The following is a 17,775-nucleotide window of genomic DNA, read 5'->3' as shown; positions in this document are numbered from 1 at the left end:
AAAAAAAACTATACTTGTATAGATAATAAAATAATGATAAAATACAAATTAGGTATGCCATTTCCATAAGTATTGGATGAACTTGTAGTAAATTCATCATTTGCAAATTAGGTACACCATTTCCATAAGTATACCACCATGAAACCAAAAAAGAAAGAGGCACACAATTAATAAAAAAATATATATATAAAAAAAAAAAACACTGCCTATGACCGCCTAGGGCCGCCTAGCTCTCCACCTAGGCGGTCGACTAGCTTCCAGCCGATTTTTCCAAACTCCTTGCCCAAAATCGGGGTGGGGCTCCACCGCCCAGTGCTTAGGCGCCGCCTAGGCTGATTTTTAGAACAATGTTTCTAATGGGCAGAGCTCCAATCCCTACAATAGAGGGACTTCTCGCAGCCCTAAAAAAATTTTCACAATTGAGGACTATATAAGGACAACCATGATGGAGCCCATTGGGATTTTGAGTGGGAAATGAGGCCCACCCACATGAAAGCTTACATATAACTCTGGAGCTACTTTCTCCAAACGCGCGTTGTCCTACTAATCGCCAGATAGCTACTGACTCAGCTACAACATGGGCCCTGCAATGCACATGCTTTTTTTTTTTTTTGAGAGTTTTAATGAAAAGCCCACGGTATTGTTCACTTTAACGAAAAACCACATTTTTACACTAAAAAGTCAATCATGCTACTATTCACTTTACCATTTATTTTGTCATTGTCATTAAAATTCAAAGTTTTCAAGCCCTTTTCATTAGTTTTTCTTCTCTTTTTTTTTTTTCCTATTGCAAATCAATGTCTAAATTTGCTCTGGGATTTTTATTATATAAACCTCAAATTTAGGGTATATACTATAGAGACTTTTGCATTGGAGATACTGTTCTTTTAGGGAATAATGATTCTCTTTAAGTTCCTAAATAAGTCCTTAAAGGTAGCGGTGGAAATCCCTAAATAGGGGCTTCCATTGGAGATACTCTTAGTGACAACGTGTGTCGCATTCTTCATGTCCAAATGAATTTGTATGTCAAACCTATCACCTATAATGTGTTTTAAATTTTTTTCACAGCGATGCATTGAGTGCAATTTGAGTTGGTTCAACTCGGAAACCAACATAAATTTCAACCCAATTTTTTTGGAACAATCTTTAATAAAAATGCAAGTGAATCCTGAAAAAACACTTGAAGTGCTTCTTATAAGAATCACATAATTGATGCTTCTTATAGGAAACATTTTAAGTGTTTTTGAAACCCAGAAACATTCTCTAAAAATGATTTCAGTCATTTTAAAAATTCTTCCAAACGAGCATTTTAAGTGAAAATTGGCTAATCTCAATCAACCCCAATCCAATTATTTTTTAAGTGCGGTTGGGTTGATGCCTTACCCTCATAAACCGGACCCACTCATATTTAACTCATTTTATTGGGAAAATCATAAACAATTTTGGGCTTTTACATTTTTCTTTTCAAATGTGGTTTAAAGCCTAAGAGTAATATCACTGTATTAAAAAAAATTAATTTCATTTGTTTTAAATGGTTGTTCACTTATATTAGAGATATTTGTTGATTTTCTTCTCGAACTTGTGAGGAGCTGTTAATTTTTTTTCATGAATTTTAATGTTAGTCACTTACCTTCCTGAACTTTTATAATTGGCAAATTTTTCATAAATTTTAATATTATAATTGCAAAAAAGTAATTTTATCCCTGATATGAACAATATATATTTTTTCTTCTTCTCCTTTTCCTGTGTTCACTCTGTACATTTTTTGTTTGAATTTTAGGTTTAGTGGGAAAATTGACCAATTATAAAATTCAAAGGTAATCGACTAACATTAAAATTCAAAGGAGGAATTGACCAATTGTTAAATTTCAGGGGATAAACGGTTTAAGTTAAAATTCATAGGAGAAATTTGCAGTTTTTTACAAGTTCCCAGGAAGGGTGGACAAGAGGAGAAATCGGCCAATACCACTTTATTTTATTAAGGCAGAAAGTCTTATGGTTCACTATTAAAGAAACTTCAAATTGCTAAGGTTTATACCTCACACTCTAGAATGCATCAAAATCAACAATTTTATTAAGATATAAATAAAATATGAACAGCTTCTAAAACCTTTCTCCAGGTACCATACACACAATATGCTATGTGTTTGTGTCAATGATTTTTATTTTGAGTACGTCAAATTTGATTACATAAATCTCTCTTTTTATTTCTGCAATTTTATAGTTTGCAAGACAAGTCATGTGGTTAGCAGTTTTATCAATGTTGTAATTCTAAAAAAAGTACATGGCTTTAATTTGAAGATATGCAGATTGTTAACTTCTTAATATTCTATTCATGTATTTTTCTTAAGTGATTATGTACATAAAATGGCTCGGAATATGAATGGGGTAATAAAACAATTTAGGAAGATTTGTTGGAGGAGGAAGTGTCACATCCCGGCCCGGGGCGGAACCCTTCCCAGGCCCGCTCCACCACCGTAGCACGATATTGTCCGCTTTGGGCTTACCATTCCCTCACGGTTTTATTTTTGGGAACTCACGAGCAACTTCCCAGTGGGTCACCCATCATGGGATTGCTCTAGCCCCCTTCTCGCTTAACTTCGGAGTTCCTACGGAACCCGAAGCCAGTGAGCTCCCAAAAGGCCTCGTGCTAGGTAGGGATAGGAATATACATTTAAGGATCACTCCCCTGGGCGATGTGGGATGTCACAATCCACCCCCCTTAGGGGCCCGACGTCCTCGTCGGCACATACGCGGCCAGGGTTAGGCTCTGATACCAAATTGTCACATCCCGGCCCAGGACAGATCACTTCCCGGGCCCGCTCCACCACCGTAGCACGATATTGTCCGCTTTGGGATTACCATTCCCTCACGGTTTTGTTTTTTGGGAACTCACGAGCAACTTCCCAGTGGGTCACCCATCATGGGATTGCTCTAGCCCCCTTCTCGCTTAACTTCGGAGTTCCTACGGAACCCGAAGCCAGTGAGCTCCCAAAAGGCCTCGTGCTAGGTAGGGATAGGAATATACATTTAAGGATCACTCCCCTGGGCGATGTGGGATGTCACATGAAGACACTGAGGAGAAATAGGAGATGCATAAATTGACGAAGATGAACAAGACAGTGAAATGAAGGACGAAAAATTAGAGGAATAATTGAATTTAAAGCTTGCATTCCAATGAGTTCAATAAAGATTTCTCTTAAAAATAAAAAATAAAAAAAACGAATTGCCCAATAACTCCATTGGACTCCATAAAAATCCACTAAACTTCGTAACAAAATTCATAATATTAAACATTCGTCTCACAAATATATTCCACGCAGGTGACTCTCCTCATATTTCACTTGTGAAATCCAACTTTGCCCTGACTGCCATTCTTTTTCTTGAGCTGCCAAAAATTCAGCAGCCCTAATACGATCAACCTTCATCACGCAGCACCACACCCACCCCGGCCCAAAAGGATTTTAGTAGACCAAGAAAGACATATAAGCTGCATTAGCATATTGATAAGCTTCATGGCCTGGCTGTATTAAGCATGAATTTGGTGATAGATCTCATTGGCTAGCTAGGTTAAGGGGGGAATTTGATCTCATTGCGGTTTAAGATACAAGTTTTTTTTAGGTATTCACACCTTGTTACCTTTTACTGCTAAGGTTTTAGGCAACGATCGAAAGAGAAACTTGTCCCATACAAAAGACATTTTAAAAATGTGTTGGACCCACGCAACCCGCTTATTTTGTGAGTGTGTAGCCGCATGGGGCAACCCTACTCAAAAATTTCTCCTATGACAACATACCAAGGAATTATTGAACTCATCTTTGGAGATGCACTTACATGTCTCAAAATAACTTCAAGACCCCTTCAATTACAAGAAGTACTAATTTCAGCAGCCTCCAAAACTTTTGATTCTTTGCTCAAACCGAAACATAACTGAGCTGGGAACATGTAAGATTGAGCCACGTAACCCAGGCCAAATTTGGCATCCCAACATACATTGAGTTCGGTCACAACTCACCACTCGCAGTAACATTATCAAGATTGCTAAACCCCAGAATTAAATTAAATTAAATTTGTCATCTCATTTGACCATAATTTGAAATTAGGGCGAGAGTGAACTCAACTCAACTGTGAAATATATTACAGATGTCACAGTCTTGTTGCAACAAACGCGGCTATGAAAACCCACCAAGCGTGGCGTTGGGGTTAGAGAACAACTTGATTGCATAGTATATTGCAGCAGATTATATAATGAGGAATGCTAGAAATATTTTCATTTGAACTTTTTTTGTTTGTAATATTGTATGATGATTCGAACTGCTTATTTTCTAAATCACTCTTTTAACCATTTTTTTTTTCTAAAAATAAACTAAATTCAAAATTTCGTAGTTATCTAAATTGCTTTTATCTAATAAATAGACGAATCATGTTCTTCAATTAAACAATGAAATTTTAACAACATTAATCGAATGGCTAAAGGTTCCTGATTTGGATAATTTGTTTTACAAATTTAATTTTTAATGTGCGTCCTAGAAAGTAGATGGTTCCAATCATTATGAAATATTAGAGGATGAAAGAAAGAGTCGAAAGTACAAGTGATATTTTACAATAATGTACATTGAAGGGAAGAGGTAAGGTTTGAACCTGTAACACAATAGTTTAAAAAAAGATCTTAATTAACCATTAAGACAATCCAAACGCAAAAATATTAACCACCTTTTTAAGAGCAAAGATAACATAATTTTGTGTGTGATAATATTGTGTAGATCTGACATTCCGTAATTCTCAAACTACGTAACTTAATCGTACGTTATTGCATTATAAATACCAAATCTCGATGCCCATGCAAAATAAATAATATGTATGTGGACATATAATATCAACGTTTGGAGTGAATCGAAAATCTCACACTTCGGCCACGCCCATAGCATGCACGGCATTCCATATGAATATACGGTATGAAATGTAAGCCATTCCACAGACCATAAATCGTCTCCTCTTTTTCGAACTCCCAAGCTACCCTCCTTCAACATCCAATTGCATTCCTCACCTTGCTAATCACCTAGCTCTACACCATTGTGGGGCTCGACTCCACACGAGGAAATTGTATCATGTGGTATTAAAATATCGTCGCGTGGTATAATCATTTTACATGTTATAATGATGATTATCGTGAAGCATAAAGGGCAGAGGAAATTGGAAAAAAATATTTCAATATTTTAGAGTTTGCATATTATCATTGAACCACACAACGATATACTTTAGAATACACATATTATTAATAAATCAAACGACGATATTTTTATATTATACAATAATTTCTTTAAGGAACACTTTTGTTGTCAAGTGAGTGCTAAGTGACACTAGCTAATTACAACTCAATTAAAACTCTCATGTATTTTGCCATGATTTTTAACTAAAATGTTAAATATGACAATGTTTTGAGAAACAATAGGACATTTACAAAGATACCTACGCTAATGGGTCGTGAACCCACCCTCAACAAATACAATAGGCCACAACTTGATACTAAACTCACAAGACATGTATTGTCATTGGATTTATGCAAGTCAAATCTGAGACTTCATTCAACTAAGTAGAGACCGTATGCCATTAGACCAACTGATCTTGATCTTGTGTAAAGATGACAAATTGAATAGCATACGATTTTTCAACTGAATGGAAAGGTTATACTACTCAGCAGTGCCACTTGAGGAGATAGCATCCCCACACAAATACTTCTCCTATTTTACATGGCAATTCATGACCTTCACCTTGTATTGAATCCATGTATGAGTCATACACTACTAGAATTATGCTCATTACATACCATTTTTTGCCCACCATTTACAATTGGTGGCCATAGATATAAAGTTGCTACTCTTACTATTTTTTGGTGGCTTTACAATGGGATGCCATTGATATCAGTGGCCCAAAAAAATCAGCCACCAATATTGATGTCTGTTAACTAACTTTATTTCTTAAAAATACTTTTTTGTGCATTTGTGATTAACTGGGCACCAATACAATTTATTGAACACCAATAAAACAAATAAAAAAACCATTAAACCTCTCTCCCCTTACCAAAAGTCCAACTCATCCCCTTCATTCCCTCCGCTTTCATTCTCTCTCTTCTCCCTCCTGTATACTCTTCTCTTTCATGCAATAGCGGCTCCATCCTCCGATCACCAACGAGCGTCAAACTATACCTCCAGAATCCTCTTCCCTTCCTCTTTCCAACCCTCTAGTTAGTTTCTCCAAATTTGTAGCCGAATTTTCTCAATTTCAGATCTAAGAAACGACCATAGGTATTCCAACCAATTTCCGGCGAAGTCTGCCTGAATTGGACCTCAACCAAGAGGTAAAAATGATCCTCTCCTCATGGTTGTTCCCTAGTGTAAGTGATTTTTTTTGGATGGATTCTAGATTTCAAATTTTAATTCCATTTTCTGTATGCATGTCGAAGATTGGGGACAAGGAAGGTGAATCAAGGTTGTTTCCAACATGGGCCGAGAAGAATGGAAGCCTTGGAAGGTTGTGGGTGAAACTAAGGTGAAGAGGGTTCTTCTAAAAAAATTAAGGTGAACAGGGTGATTTTCTCCTTAACCACAACTATCACATTTTATCTCTTGCTTGGAATTTTTTTTAAAATTCCCAGGATCTGCAGTTGCAATATTTTTTATGGACAAATTAAAAAAGAAGCAACTGCTTTTATAAAGCTTTTGTAGTCTCAAGCATGGTAAATATATTAGCACTAGAAAGTGAGGAAATCCACTTTCTTTGGTCAAGTTGGATTCTCTACTATGACTACCATTTTTATCTCTAAACAAATTTTTAATGGTATGTATGATATAAAAGGGTAAATTTAACTATTTTGGTTTCTTTTTTCTCACGCTTTAGTGCCTCGAGTTTTAATTTTTCATAGCTGTGTTGAGTTTTTTTCTAGTTACAATTCGGGAGCCATTGGCAACTTCTAGGGGACCAAAATTGTTTTCAAGTCAAAATACAGGAACCAAATCGTAACTAGACTAGGAGATTACATTACCAAAGTAGGAAAGTTTTGTCTTGATTCATAGTTTGGCAACATAATATGTATGTAGGATGTTGTTTTAGAACCGCTTGGTAAGTGTTAAATACATCCTATAACATGACTGACTAACAAGCATGGTCGTTCAGATATACATGCAATTGAGATCACTGACTAAATCAGATTTCTTTTATATTGAAGCAAATCTTGCCTATTGGGTGTTTGTGAAAATTCCCCAGAGAGTTAGAAACAAGGATATAATGCAAATCTGAATGTAGGCTGTTTTGATATGTGTGTGTACGTATAGGTGTGTTATATTGATATGACATGCTGCCTAATTTATCTATTTTTGGATTGCTAGATCAAAGAAGGAAGTTCAATTTATCAAGGATCAAGGTTTGGACTGCTAGACAGCACGTCGCCTTCGGTTTGAGGTATGGAATTAGTCTCGTGCTTGAAATCTGGCCGCTTACGTGTTTAAATTTCTGGTTTATCAATATGCTTAAGATTTGGTTAGCAGGTAGTTATGCAAACAAATTAATGTTCCTTTAAGCATATGGTTGGTAGTCTTGGTGCCCTCCAGATTTGTGTAAAAATCTAGAGTCATCTGCATGGTCCTATGCTAATGAGCTGCAAGTAAAACTTCAGTAACAATGTGTTTTTGTATTTCTTTCTAGCGATCAGCTATTTGTGCTCGAAATTTGACGATCATGACTTGCCTTTGATTTTATTCAGTGCAGCAGAGTTTTGCATCGATTTTTTCATCTTCTTCCAGATTTATGTTCCTTTTTTTTTGTTTTATATTGTTTTGGGATATGTGAATGTAATTTTTTGGGTATTTCTTTGCTTCAATTCTCTCTAATTTTTTGCTGTTTAGTTTGAACTCCCATCGCAGCATCATCATCATCATCATCTGTTCTTGCTGCTGCTGCCTTTGACTGGTATTTCCCTATTTGCTGCCCAAACAACAGTCCTCTTAGATACTACTTGCTCTTAGATACTACTTGCTTGGAGTACCATATACCTATATAGTAGTTTGAAAGCTGACCTGGTTTGAAGAAACCTAGCTCAAACAACCCACCTGGAGAGACAATGGTTTGATTGCCAAAGAGAGATTGGCATGACATGATTAAGCTCTTTGGAAACAGAGTGTTCAAACACTTCTCAAAGTTTGAATCCCAACATTTGTTCAAAATTGTATTAAAGATCAGTTATGCAAATTTGTAGTATATTCTTATATCAAAGATCTTACAATTTGTTTCCTCACCAAAAAATAAAAAAATAAAATAAAAGGAAATATTCCTATTCAAATCTGGGTGCCCACACAGGGCATCCTTTTTTTTAATATTATTTTGCAATTTTGCCACCGATGTGAATAAGGGTGGCACTGCAGGAAAGGCACCATTGCAATATTGGTAGCCATTGTTACAATAGAGTCCTCTACATAGGCCACACTCTTTAGTTTAGTGGGTACTTGGTGGCCATAGAGGTTTGCCACCAATGTGAGTGGCAACACTTGACAATAGCCACTAAATGAAAAGGGTGGCTTATAGCCAAATTTCTAGTAGTGATATTACACTACTTAAACCCTCTCCCACTTGCTCCTCCCAAAATAAAAAAAAAAAAAAAAAAGAAGAAGAAAAACCCTCTCTCACTATTCTATTTCACTAGCATATAAGCATAGGCAACAAAAGGGCCAAGTACTTACTAGGTACAGTCTCATCAAACCTGCACTCCTTTCTTCTTCTTTAAGCAGATATTTCTTTCCAAACATTCTCTCAGTGGTTTCAGTACTGGCAATGTTACCTCTATTTTTACCTTCCTTTCTCCTCCTTGGACTCCTTAATTCCTTACCATTTTCTCATTCCCTCCATGATCAGCAACAAAATCTAGAGCAACCCAATTCACTTCCCGACCAGCTTTGCCATGAAAAATGTGGACAACTTCAACTTCCCTTCCCATTTCACTTGAACAAGTCTTGCAGTTCAGTCTCTGATGCTTTCCACCTCTCTTGCCAAAACTCAACAACTCTTTTCCTCAACATTGGTTCCGAAAGCTACCGCGTGCTAGAATTCTTCTCAGATGGTCTACTAGTGGACTTTCCGGGCTTCTCTTCGTGTAGCCAGTACAACGACTTGAACTCTTTCGATTTCTTGGGAAATGACCATTTAGGAGTCGCAGTTGAAAACGTGGTTGGCTTGTACGATTGTGAGGACTCTTCTTTGTGCAAGACAGATTGTGAAACAAATGACTTGCCTGGTTGTGATGGCAATGATAATGGCTCTCCTGCTTGCTGCTACCCCCTATCTGATCATAGCGTGTGGCATCTCGGTGACAAGTTTTCGGTTTTCGCCAAGTTTGGATGCAGGGGTTTTTCCAGTTGGGTTGTGGAAAGAGGGTCTAACTTGGGGAAGAGGGGGATAAAATTGGAATGGGCAGTGCCAAAGAACTCATCCAAGGGAGTCTGTGATAGCAATGCTTATATTGCTAATGCAACAGTGGTTGAAGGAGGGGTGAGATGCATGTGTCCAGATGGGTTCCTTGGTGATGGCTTTGCAGCCGGTGCAGGATGCTTGAAATGTGAGTAATTTATGATAATGTTTTAAATATCTATTTTTCACTTTAAAAATCATACTTTGACTATTAATTGCATCTAAGATTGAATTACTGAGCACTTCCGAGCTCGTCGAGTCATTATTGGTGCATTTTTGGAATAATCATATCAGTTCTCAGTTTTTTATTTTTAGTTTTAATTTGTGCATATGATTATCTCTGTCAAGTCCCAAACCGGCTCTGCCGTAGCACGATATTGTCCGTTTTGGACCACGCTCTCACAGTTTTGTTTCTGGGAACTCACACGAGAACTTCCCAATAGGTCACCCATCCTAGAAATGCTCTCGCCCGAACTTGCTTAACTTCGGAGTTCCAATGGAACTCAAAGCCAAGCTCCCAAAAGGCCTCGTTGTATATGGAGGTGGGCATGTATATATAAGAAACAACACCCTCTCTCCGTTGGTTAATGTGGGATGTTACAATCTCTGTGTATACCATGATTGCTTTCATGATGCAGACAACTCTAAATAATTGGAAGAAAAAAAAAAAAGTTCATTTTCTTTTTTCTGCAGATTATTCATTTCCTTGTTTATGTGGTCTACTGCAAATCTAACATGTTCTTTCATAAAGATAAAGAAGTTCGATGTTCTTTAATCAATTGCATGCCTTTGAAGAAAATTTTACTTTATTTTTAGGAAAATAAAAAAAAAAACTGACAACTATGTCAGCGTGTTCAATTGGAGAACAATTCTTCGACTAACTATTTGTCATGTTTTATATGATTCTTAGCTTTAAAGTTCCTTTGGTGCCCCTCTTCCGTTGAAATGTCGCCACGGTTTATTATTTCTTTTATGAAGTACTGAAATTGAAATGTATTTTTCTACGGTGTAATGTTATCATTTATATAGGCCTCTATGTCAAAAGCCCTTTTATTTTTTCACGTTGTTGGTGTTGCGCTGTAAACTTTAAAACCTCCACTAGATTAACCATGGCATTACTTACAATTGACATGCCTTTGGCAGCATGCATCAGGGACAGACAGGAAGCATATGGCAGTGATTGCTTAAAGAAAAAGCATGGTGGCCGGAAACTTGTAATTTTAGGCGGTAAGTGACGGAAGAATAAAGAAAATAAACCAATGTCGGCATTATTAAAGCTTCCTATTCATTGTTGTGGAATAATATCATGAGATGTTGAACTGCAGGAGTTCTAGCTCCAGTTTTCATCATAGCCTCCTTGATTGCACTTTTTTATATACTAAAGCGGCCTGCTAAGCCGGGGACATTTGATCCTGCTCAGAAAGTCCATTTTCACAACACAATATCATTCCGAAAAGCTAGTGGGATGCGGTTATTCACTTACCATGAGCTGGAGGAAGCTACGAAAGGGTTTGAGGAGGGTCAGAAACTTGCACATGGAAACAATGGCACAATCTTTGCCGGGGTTCTTGGTGATGGATCGCACATTGCAGTGCACAAGGTGGAATGTGAAAATGAAAAAGACCTAATTCAAGTCCTATCACAAATTGAGGTTTTATCTGCTGTTTTGCACCAAAATATTGCGAGACTCATTGGATGCTGCACTGACTTGGCCTACACTTCACTGCTGGTATACGAACATCCTGCGAATGGTACCCTCGAGGATCATTTGCATCAAAATGGAGGACAAATTGTTGCTCTTGACTGGTACAAGAGGCTGAACATTGCCGCTGAAACAGCAAGTGTTCTTGCCTTTTTGCAATACGAAATTTCTCCTCCCATTTTCCACTGTGATCTTAAATCTGCCTGCATCTTCATTGACGATAACTTTTCTAGCAAAGTTGCCGGATTTGCGCTACTGAATTCCAGTCCTGGAGATGGTTCTCAGTCACACAATTACGAAGGCTCGCGCTTTCAGCGCAATGATGTTTATGCCTTTGGTATCATGCTATTTGAGATGATTGCAGGCTCAAATTGCTTGGACTTGCCGGCAGTAGCTCTGCAAAAGATAAGGAGTGGGAAGGTGGAAGAGATTGTGGATCCACTTCTCTACTATCACGAGCAAGCTTCACACATGCGTGAGCAGATAGAGGTGGTTGCAGACCTTGCCATGAGGTGCCTGTTGTTTGGTGGAGATGGGAAGCTGGGCATGTATGACGTTGCGCGCGAATTAGTACATATTAGAAGAGACAGCAGTGATGGAGGGAGCAGGAGAGGGCCTGGACTAGAGGAAACATTTTCAAACTCGAGCCTGCTTCAGATGATTTCCATGTCTCCTGATTCGAAATATGTGCCTTGAATTTGTTATGACTGGTAAAAAAAATGTGACTGCAGCTCAACAAAATTTTCTGTTCATTTCACTTTCCATAGAAGTTTACATGCATTTATTTGCTGCTTTTATGTGTTGTACATCAGCGGATCAGAAGTGAATTCAAATAGATCAAAACTTCAAAACTTGCATCTCATATAATCATGCCTGCCTGCCTGTCTATGTTCATCAAACGAAACTCTCATGATGGATTACGGAGTTGAAAAAATGTTGTAACCCTCATGATATAAACTCACTCTTTCCATGAGTTTTAAATCTAATGCAAATTATAATAGTAAACCATAATTTGATGCAATTCGAAATAGGTAAATTGTGTATCTTCCTCTATAGCCGAGAAATGTTTTAGTGTGACACATAAAAAAAGAATTTCCTAAGTTCATGAAAAAATCGACCTTCTCTCAAATTAGTAACATCACTTGGAGGTCGATTAAGACTTTTATGGACAATCTTCACGAGTCTTTAAATGCAGTGGATTTGGATATGCTAATAAATTTACGTTATTCATTTGTGAGTTGTCAAATGATGCAATTTAAATTGTTAATCCTCCTGTGCATGCACCTGAATTTCATTGAAATCTTGATCAATATATTGGCAGTAAAACCAGCAATATTAGAGGCCTCATCGCCATGAGTCTGAGAAAATTAAGCTAGGATATCATAAAACCAAACTTCTAGGGTTCAACCGTTACAGATGCGGTTTGCTGCTACCTTCTCTCTGAGACTGACACGTGGCACTGCCTCAAATTTTTAACCAATCCCCGCCTTTCTCTCTCTGTCCCTCTCCCTTCCCCTCCCAATCTACTATAAATATGAATGTCATGCGAAGACTAAATATATTCTTAGCACTTATTTCTTATTAATCTTTGTCTTTCTAGTTCCTATATCAACCCCCAAACGTCCTTAAGGTGCGTATGCTTTAATCTAATCTTGTAAATCAATGATCTTGTCTTGGGTTTGATAGCTCCAATCCTTACTTCTCAGTTATTTTGCTGACATGTTTGCATGCGACTATGCGAGAAAGGATGTTAGTTTGATATATATTGTTGGGTTACTCCCTGACACTTCAAGCTTTTGAAGTCCAAAAATCGGTTATAACCTTTTCTTGTTTCAACATGTCAGTGATGTTGAAGATCTTATAAACTGAAATGTTTACCGAAATGTGTAAATTATGACGGCCTGCGTAGTGGCATATGCTCAAAATTTGCTATTTACATATCAATTGTTCATGTTTTATGATTAAATGCATGTTTTCTGCCTATGTTTAATTAGATGGCTTCTGAAGATCAAAGTGAAGAAGCTAAAGCAGCTATTCAAGAACACAAAAAAGCTCCTAAGTTAAATGAGAGGATTCTTTCTTCTCTCTCAAGAAAATCAGTTGCTGCACATCCTTGGCATGATCTTGAAATTGGTACTTATATATAACTGTTTCATCATGATATATATACACATATTGATAGATCTTGAAATTGGTACCTATATATAATAATTTCACCATGATATTGAGACTAATCATGTTGCAAATTCTTGTCTGCAGGACCTAAAGCTCCCCATATTTTCAACGTTGTATGTATCGGCTCGTACTTTTTCAAGTAACTAGGAACTAGGGGGATTTATAGAAGTTTTGCAAATTGAATTGTTTGACGGATTGTTACAGGTTGTTGAGATCTCAAAGGGAAGCAAAGTCAAATATGAACTTGACAAGAAGACAGGACTCATAAAGGTATGAAAATTTTCAGAGTTCTCTTCTAAGATCATTACTTTCTCCCTATGTTTTATACTTATCTATATATGTTAAGATTGTTCTTACTGCTTCCGACAATTTCTCAGGTTGATCGGATTTTGTATTCCTCAGTCGTCTATCCTCACAACTACGGTTTCATTCCTCGCACATTGTGTGAAGACAATGATCCCCTGGATGTCTTGGTTCTCATGCAGGTGACATGCTTAATTTTCATATCCATCGATTCCGCAAAATATCTGTCTGCCAAACTACATCGAGTGGTGATGGAAGTAGAACAGAATCAGATTGCCAAATAGGCCAAAAACCTGGCAAACGAGTCGTGTTCATGTTGATTTCGTATCAGACCAGTTATTTTAACGGGTCGTGTCATGGCACACGAATTATCTTAACGGGTTTAAGAATTCAAACCCCAACTTGACCCATTAAAATTAATGGGGTTACCTGACCTGTCCCGTTTGCATCATTAGGAACAAACTTCATAAGTTTCTTTTGTTTCGTTAGTTTCTTTTGATTCAACAATAGGACTACAATTTCATTAAGCACTTCAAGTTTAGATCTACATTCCACATAAATATTACTTCCAAAACATATCATATTACGTGAAAAATGTAGAACAGGTTGAATACGTGAAATATAGAACGAGTATAATGCGTGAAGTATACATAGGTACATATATAATACGCGTATTATACGTGAATTTACGTATACTATGCTTATGAGAGAGCTAGAGCTTTTAGTTTAACGGGTTCAAAAGGGTTACCCGCACGTAGACCTAAATCAATACTTTATTTAACTTGTTCTTAATAGGTTGACTCGATAACACACCTAAACCCCGAAACCTATTATATTCGTGTTGTTTCATTTTGGGTTAGCAGGTCGTGAGGTAAAAAAGGCACCATAATATAGCCAAAATGCTACATGTTCCTTGAGCAACAAGTTTCCATTCTAGTATCATTACTTAGCCAACTAGTCCATCATAATTTCGTATTAGCAAGTTGATTTATCTAAATCAGTGAAGTTAAACAGGAACCTGTTCATCCGGGCTGTTTTCTGCGAGCCAAAGCGATTGGAGTAATGCCCATGATTGACCAGGTACTGCTTCATAGCTCTCTAGCGAATTGAAACTCTACCACTACTTTCTGCTTTTATTTGTTTTCCCTCACTTTTATGGCTTTATGCTTTTAATCCAGGGAGAGGAAGATGATAAAATCATTGCAGTCTGCGCCGATGATCCAGCATATAACCATTACACTGACATCAAAGAGCTTCCCCCTCATCGCCTCACTGAGATTCGTCGGTTCTTTGAAGACTGTATCCTTTACAATTTTACTTTGAAACTTAACGCATTCCTTTAGATGTATATTTGAATGTTATTTTGGAGGTTATAACATTTTGAAGAACAATTGCAAAGTGGTGTTGCTTAACACATTGTTATAGACAAGAAAAATGAGAACAAAGAGGTTGCAGTTGACCAGTTTTTGCCTGCTCCCAATGCTGCTACAGTTATCCAGTATTCCATGTAAGTCTTTGCATCTAAACACAACCAACAGGATCCTCTCCCGATCCTTTTGGTGAGGATCTTGGGAATCCGTGAATCGTGTCCGTTCATCGTATATCGTGTGGTCAGTTTTTGTGAAATACTATTTGTGTTTAATTTTAAATAAAAATATTTAAAATGATTTCTGACCACACGATATAAGATGAACTGATACGATTCACGGATCTCCGGGATCTTCACAAACAGGATCCAGTGAGGATCCGTATTCTAAACACAATATCAACCCACTCACGCGGGGATCATAGCTCGCGTCAATAAGAGTATTTACCCCTACACCTGAATTTCTATGTTTGCTTCCCCTCCCTAAATATTGCTCTTACAAAATAAAAAACAAAATCAAGTCTTCCAATTACGCCAAAAACATAAGAAACATTGAAAGAACACCATTTCACTCCCCTGACTTGTAATTTTGTTGGCGCAGGGACCTTTATGCAGAGTACATAATGCTCACTTTAAGGCGATAAAGTTACATACAGGTGGCTACAATATTTACAATAAGTCATTTCATCAATGATATAGCTGAAGATTTCAGGCTAAACTTCAAGTTTTTTACTTTGTTGTATTTCGGATTATGATTATATAACCTTGTTCGGTTGATTAATCATATCACCGGAGAATGTTTGTTAAACATCACGTGTTTAAGGTTTGAGTGTGTTATAATAACTTCCCTTTTCTTAATAATCTGCTTCAATTTGGAGGGGTTTGTAGTTATGTTGGAACTATTAGTATTTTAGGTATTATATTAGGGAAATTTTATTTGAACCCACATAACCTCTTCCTACATTCAATTTAAATTATAAATAAAGATTATCTTTTTTACCCTATCACATAATTACCATCAAGTACAAGATGAAATTAACATTAAAACTAAAATTTATCAATAAACCCACCCCTAATAATCACACTCTATCACCACTTTTACAAAACACTATCAATACTGACAATAAGCATGGACAAAAACACTGAAAAAACCTTCAAATGGTGGTCCATAAAGGATTTGAACTATTGAGCAAGTCGAAAGCCAAGCTGATCGATTTCACGAGCCATGTAGATTTGATGTCCCAAAACTAGGCCACTACATAATATACTGGGAGATCAAAGGATAAGTTGAAGAGAGAGTTCTTAGTGAATGTTGTAGAGAAATGGATGCAACATTTTTGGATCATGGCTATGTGGTCTCGAGGAGAAGCAATTCGATCCGGTCTCTTGAGCTTCGAATTGTGGAGAAGGAAATTTTCAAGAAAATTTTGGAACAATTCAAGTGAAAAACTGATCAAATTTTCAAATTATTAACATTCAATAAGCCAATAATATATAGAACATTTTTGTATGTACCCAAATTGAAGCTAGTTAGCTATAAGGGGATTTTTTTTTTTTTTTTTTTTCCCTGTTAGATCTAATTTAATTTGAGATTTTATTTTATAAATGGGTATAAAGATAATTTTACACTTTGAATTGGGTTTGGAATGGTAGTTTAGGTAATAAATTTGGGTTTAAAAAGATATTAATTCTTTAATTGCATATAATATGAGTGTAGATAATAAGTTGGGTGTAGAAAGATGCTACATGGGTTCAAATGAAATTTCCCTTTATATTATTTGGGTTTTCTTACAAGTTTTGTTTGGGTTTTCTTATCAGTTTAGTTTGGGCCTAGCCTATTAGTATTAAGGTTAGGTTTGTTCGCTATAAATATAATATGTCGTACCTCTGTAGAATAAGTTCATCACAATGTAATCTCTTGAGGTTTTATAGCTGTTTCGTCATTCTAATTTGTTTAATAATATTCTTATTATTGTGTAGTATGCACTATGATATTCAACTTGGTTGATCCTTTAAGATCTATCTACCCTTGATTCGTATCAGTTTAGATTGTCGTTGGTTTAGTTTGAAAAAAAAATTATAAAAAATGTCGTCGCCCTGAGCCGCCGGAGCCGCACCGCACTGGAGCCAAGCCAAAACATAACGTACGTAACCGAAGCCACCGCTCGCACCAGATCCTGCCCAGAAACCGCTCAGCTTGCACTTGCTCTGCATCTGCACCAGTTCGAACCACCTCCTGCCATTGATCAACAATGCCGCACCACCACCAACCCACTGCAAATACAAACTAGTTTGCTGCAAACCTTCCCGCTACGCTGCACCAGTGCTTAACTGTCCAATGCAACCCGCCTGTTGCCTGCATCCGCTGCCCCACCACCGCTGCTGCTCGATCCTGTACTCCGCTGCAGTCTTGAACCCACTGAGCCACCGCTGCAACAAAATCCCATCGCCACTGCACGCTGTCGTCACCCTTGCCGCCTGCAACCAAAAGTCTCCTCCATCGAATTGTTTGCACTTGCTGTTGCTTTTCAAATTCTTGTCCTTGCCTTTTTTGTCGTTGATTTGACGGTTGTATTGGAGTTCTAATGCAGTCTGAGGATTGCTGCGCTTGTCGGAGAAAAAAAAAAAAAGGAGAAATAGGAAGGAGAAAAGAAAAGGCAAAGATAAAAAGTTTTGAGGTTTTGAGCCCCACACGGGCAAAGAAAATGCGATGTATGCCCATTTTTGGTTTAAAGTGAGGCCCACACGAGTCATTGGCCTATTTGGTTTGTTT

General features: G+C 37.2%; 2 protein-coding genes and 1 long non-coding RNA gene across 3 annotated transcripts; all 3 read left to right on the top strand.

Annotated features, from left to right (window-relative positions):
• Nucleotides 1–6,141: 6,141 nt before the first annotated feature.
• On the top strand, nucleotides 6,142–8,268 carry LOC148699098 (uncharacterized). The gene is made up of 4 exons (XR_015953712.1): nucleotides 6,142–6,358; nucleotides 6,464–6,578; nucleotides 7,386–7,458; nucleotides 7,902–8,268. It is a non-coding gene; the product is annotated as an uncharacterized LOC148699098 (long non-coding RNA).
• A 480-nt stretch (nucleotides 8,269–8,748) lies between these two features.
• LOC137719995 (probably inactive receptor-like protein kinase At2g46850) lies at nucleotides 8,749–11,967 on the top strand. The gene is made up of 3 exons (XM_068458985.2): nucleotides 8,749–9,604; nucleotides 10,600–10,683; nucleotides 10,782–11,967. The coding sequence occupies exons 1-3, from the start codon at nucleotides 8,824–8,826 to the stop codon at nucleotides 11,852–11,854; spliced, it is 1,938 nt and encodes a 645-aa protein (XP_068315086.2). The 5' UTR covers nucleotides 8,749–8,823; the 3' UTR covers nucleotides 11,855–11,967.
• A 749-nt stretch (nucleotides 11,968–12,716) lies between these two features.
• LOC137721331 (soluble inorganic pyrophosphatase 1-like) lies at nucleotides 12,717–15,863 on the top strand. The gene is made up of 9 exons (XM_068460430.2): nucleotides 12,717–12,788; nucleotides 13,153–13,291; nucleotides 13,418–13,446; nucleotides 13,538–13,603; nucleotides 13,711–13,818; nucleotides 14,651–14,716; nucleotides 14,815–14,935; nucleotides 15,062–15,143; nucleotides 15,604–15,863. Exons 2-9 carry the CDS (start codon nucleotides 13,153–13,155, stop codon nucleotides 15,644–15,646), a joined length of 654 nt encoding a protein of 217 aa, XP_068316531.1. The 5' UTR covers nucleotides 12,717–12,788; the 3' UTR covers nucleotides 15,647–15,863.
• The last annotated feature ends 1,912 nt before the right edge of the window (nucleotides 15,864–17,775 follow it).

This window comes from Pyrus communis, chromosome 1 (genome assembly GCF_041283825.1).
Source record: "Pyrus communis isolate YQ-2024b chromosome 1, ASM4128382v1, whole genome shotgun sequence".
Taxonomy (NCBI): Eukaryota; Viridiplantae; Streptophyta; class Magnoliopsida; order Rosales; family Rosaceae; genus Pyrus; species Pyrus communis.
Note: the sequence above shows the minus strand (reverse complement) of the source record. Positions and strands in the feature narration are given on the sequence as shown.

Bases quoted from the DNA above. Each gene is read 5' to 3' on its own strand.
- LOC137721331 (XM_068460430.2), top strand. From the start codon at position 13,153: ATGGCTTCTGAAGATCAAAGTGAAGAAGCTAAAGCAGCTATTCAAGAA. The intron at 13,819-14,650 runs GTGACATGCTTA...GAAGTTAAACAG, and splicing joins ATGTCTTGGTTCTCATGCAG to GAACCTGTTCATCCGGGCTG. The intron at 14,717-14,814 runs GTACTGCTTCAT...CTTTTAATCCAG, and splicing joins TAATGCCCATGATTGACCAG to GGAGAGGAAGATGATAAAAT.
- LOC137719995 (XM_068458985.2), top strand. From the start codon at position 8,824: ATGTTACCTCTATTTTTACCTTCCTTTCTCCTCCTTGGACTCCTTAAT. The intron at 9,605-10,599 runs GTGAGTAATTTA...TGCCTTTGGCAG, and splicing joins CGGTGCAGGATGCTTGAAAT to CATGCATCAGGGACAGACAG. The intron at 10,684-10,781 runs GTAAGTGACGGA...GTTGAACTGCAG, and splicing joins GAAACTTGTAATTTTAGGCG to GAGTTCTAGCTCCAGTTTTC.